The sequence below is a fragment of the Microtus ochrogaster genome, linkage group LG5 (genome assembly GCF_000317375.1).
Source record: "Microtus ochrogaster isolate Prairie Vole_2 linkage group LG5, MicOch1.0, whole genome shotgun sequence".
Classification (NCBI taxonomy): Eukaryota; Metazoa; Chordata; class Mammalia; order Rodentia; family Cricetidae; genus Microtus; species Microtus ochrogaster.
The window spans coordinates 53,387,942-53,390,909 of NC_022031.1; the positions used below are offsets into that span (position 1 = coordinate 53,387,942).

At 41.8% G+C, this 2,968-nt stretch overlaps 1 protein-coding gene across 4 annotated transcripts in view; it reads right to left on the reverse strand.

Moving 5' to 3' along the window:
* St18 (ST18, C2H2C-type zinc finger) overlaps positions 1–2,968 on the reverse strand; it is a 123,274-nt gene that overhangs the window by 14,319 nt on the left and 105,987 nt on the right. For all 4 annotated transcript variants that reach the window (XM_026786744.1, XM_013351942.2, XM_026786742.1 and 1 more), the window contains 2 exons: positions 1,857–1,919; positions 1,143–1,211 (listed from right to left, as the gene is read on the reverse strand). In XM_026786744.1, the coding sequence (XP_026642545.1) occupies positions 1,143–1,211; positions 1,857–1,919 (132 nt within the window). The remainder of the gene's footprint in view (positions 1–1,142; positions 1,212–1,856; positions 1,920–2,968) is intronic.

The window sequence follows — 2,968 nt, forward strand, 5'->3', positions numbered from 1 at the left end:
CTGTCCTGGAACTCACTCTGTAGACCAGGCTGGTCTCGAACTCACAGAGATCCGCCTGCCTCTGCCTCCCGAGTGCTGGGATTACAGACGTGCGCCACCACCGCCCGGCTAAATATATGTTTTCTTGTATGGGTAAATAGATAAATTATTTATTATGTGGCTATATGAAACATTTAATTACTGGGCATTGCAATAGGCCCTCTTGATCCAAATGCTTCCAGTGTCTCTCTGGTTTTTTCGAATGAAATTTAGAGGATGTGAAGTGACCGCTGTAATTGGGATGTGGCAGTAGAGGATGTGAAGTGACCACTGTAATTGGGATGTGGCAGTGGAGAGAGACACTGAGACTGGGGAGGATATTAGGGTGTACCTTGCATTTCAGCCCATTGACTACTGATCCCCAAACCACCCTACAGTTCAGCTTGCAAAAGTAGTTATCAATATTCAAGGCTCTACCTTGATACAATAAATTGTCCTTTAACACTTTGAAAAGGAGAAACATAGTTGCTTATTTCCAGCCTCTCATTATTTTTGGTATAAAATATTTTATGTTGCTTATTATGAAGACTGTAAGGCAGATTTGAATATGAAGTTATAGGATATTTAATATGAATATTTTTATATAATACATCAAATGACAAATTTGGAATAAAAGAAGAGCAGGAAACATAAAATCCACAGCTAAGTGTTAATATCTATGTAACCTAGAGACCATAAACAGAGTAGAAATGAGCCAGGACAATGTTTACCAAAAGGGAAAAGCGGTTAGGAGATTTTAAATTCTTATGCTTTCTTAAAATTGACGCTGAAAATGTTTTGTTACACCGTCACTGGTTTAGCAAATAAATTCTGAAATTAAGAGCAAAAGGATTGTGTTTGCAAGCTATTTGTTACAAATCAGTGTAAAACACAATTATGACTTCCATTCCCCTAGTCCCTCCCAAGTCAACCCAGGCAAAGTCTAAGGGCTGAGCTTCAGCCCTTTCAAATTTTGACAAGTTTTTTGTTTGTTTGTTTGTTTGTTTGCTATTACTCAGCCAGGTACCATTTTCTGTGCCCTTGGCAAGGAAATATGGACACTGAACAACAAGGGCTCTACCAGGGTGAAGAAGGGCACAGAGGACATGCCTCCCAACACTTACTTAAGCTCCTGAGAGTTGGCAGCCATGAGGGACTTAAGAGTCTTATCTGCTAGAGGACATCCGGACACACTATAGAGGGGAGAGGAAGAAAAGAGGTGTAGCGTTGACATGGGTGAATTGACTCACGGGTGTCCTGGGTTTGTGATATACATCCAGTTCTGGGTGGCGAGGAGCTGAAAAGAATTATCTGGAACTGGGTCTGGTTTTACTGTTAATGAACATGGACTCATGGGTATTTCAGTTATTTGTTGTAATCAGCAATGACCAGCAATCCACCCTCACTGCGGCACCAGTGAGTTACAAGAGCTTCAGCTTTGAGCCACTGGCTAAGGGACAGTAAATGCCATTAGCAAGAAACAAAAGAGAGAGCCCCTCACCCTGCTCAGCCAAACCAGCACCTTTATTTATTTATTCAGGATCAGAGATGCCACTTCCACTAGTGAGAGGGCCCTGTGCTTTCTTTGTTCAATGCTAGCTGGGGCAAGAGCCTGCCATGAGCCCCGAGTTGGTTTGTAACGAGGACCAGATTGCTCTTTTGAACAAGAGTCATGACTTCTATGTACCATATCTAAATCTCTGAAAAATAAAATAATCCCCTAATCCAACTCACCCACTCTCCATTTCCTAATCCAGAAAGCTGCTTGCTATTCTAATAGGTGACATGAAACTGACCAAGATGATGAAAACCTGAACACATACAAGGACATTTGGTACCTGCGGTGAGATGCATAGTTGCCTGTGACATGGCCACTTCCATCACATCCTGGTGTTGGGCAGCTGTGTCAGCAGAAAAACACATCATGAGTGTCAAGGGCATTTCGTAGACTACTGTTCTTCCAGAGAGATTGCAAAGCATTTTCTCCTTCCAAGACTGCACTGGTTAGGGGTGCAGAAGCTAGAGCACTAAGAACTTAGAGGTTAAAAAGAGGATTCAGAGGTAGAAGAAAAGTAAGCATGTCATGTCCAGACACATCCTTAGTTTTTTCTCTTTTTGATGTTATGTCCAAGTTTCCAACTCAAATGTTGTGGGAAGTGATGCTAACATGGCGGCCTTGTGGTTTGTGAGTCAACAACCCATGCTGTTCTGCTCTTTGAAAAGGTAAATTTATCTCTTCATAATGCAGAAATATGAGAACAGGAATCGCAGCAGCAGCTGTATGATACATTATAGAAAGGGATTTCTGTAGGCTTTTAAGCAACTCTGACAGTTTACCAAACTACAAAGAAGAAAACCTTTGACTGAAATGTAAATTGATATTCTAGGTGGGAAATTTATGGATGACAGAGAAATGGGCAAGATATTTTGTTACTAGAACTCTATAGCAGCTTCACTTGGTCTGTAGCAACGCAGCACCCCCAAATCCACGGGTAGCCCACAAACAGATTCCAGGATATCTATCAAAGGGCCTACTGGGATCTGTGTCTTTTCAAGTTTCTCAGAAACTTCTGTCTTAGGCTTCTTACATGTATTTAAAAAACATCCCAAGAACTTTGTGACCCCCTAAGAGGTACCTTTCCAATTAGAGAGTCTTTGTTTTTTTTTTAATTACTTCAGTTCTTGGATGCTGTGCTCATTTGGAGAGCACAAACGGACCCATCCTGAAGTGCTATCTGTGGTTGTAATAAGGATCTGAGGGGAAGGCACTGAGTCTCTGCTGACATCCTGCCCAAAGCAAAGTCCTCTCTCTCCATGTAAATGAAATTCAGAATGAGGCTTTTATTTTTTTTTTAGTTTATTTATTTATTAAGGATTTCTGCCTCCTCCCTGCCACCGCCTCCCATTTCCCTCCCCCTCCCCCGATCAAGTCCCTCTCCCTCATCAGCTT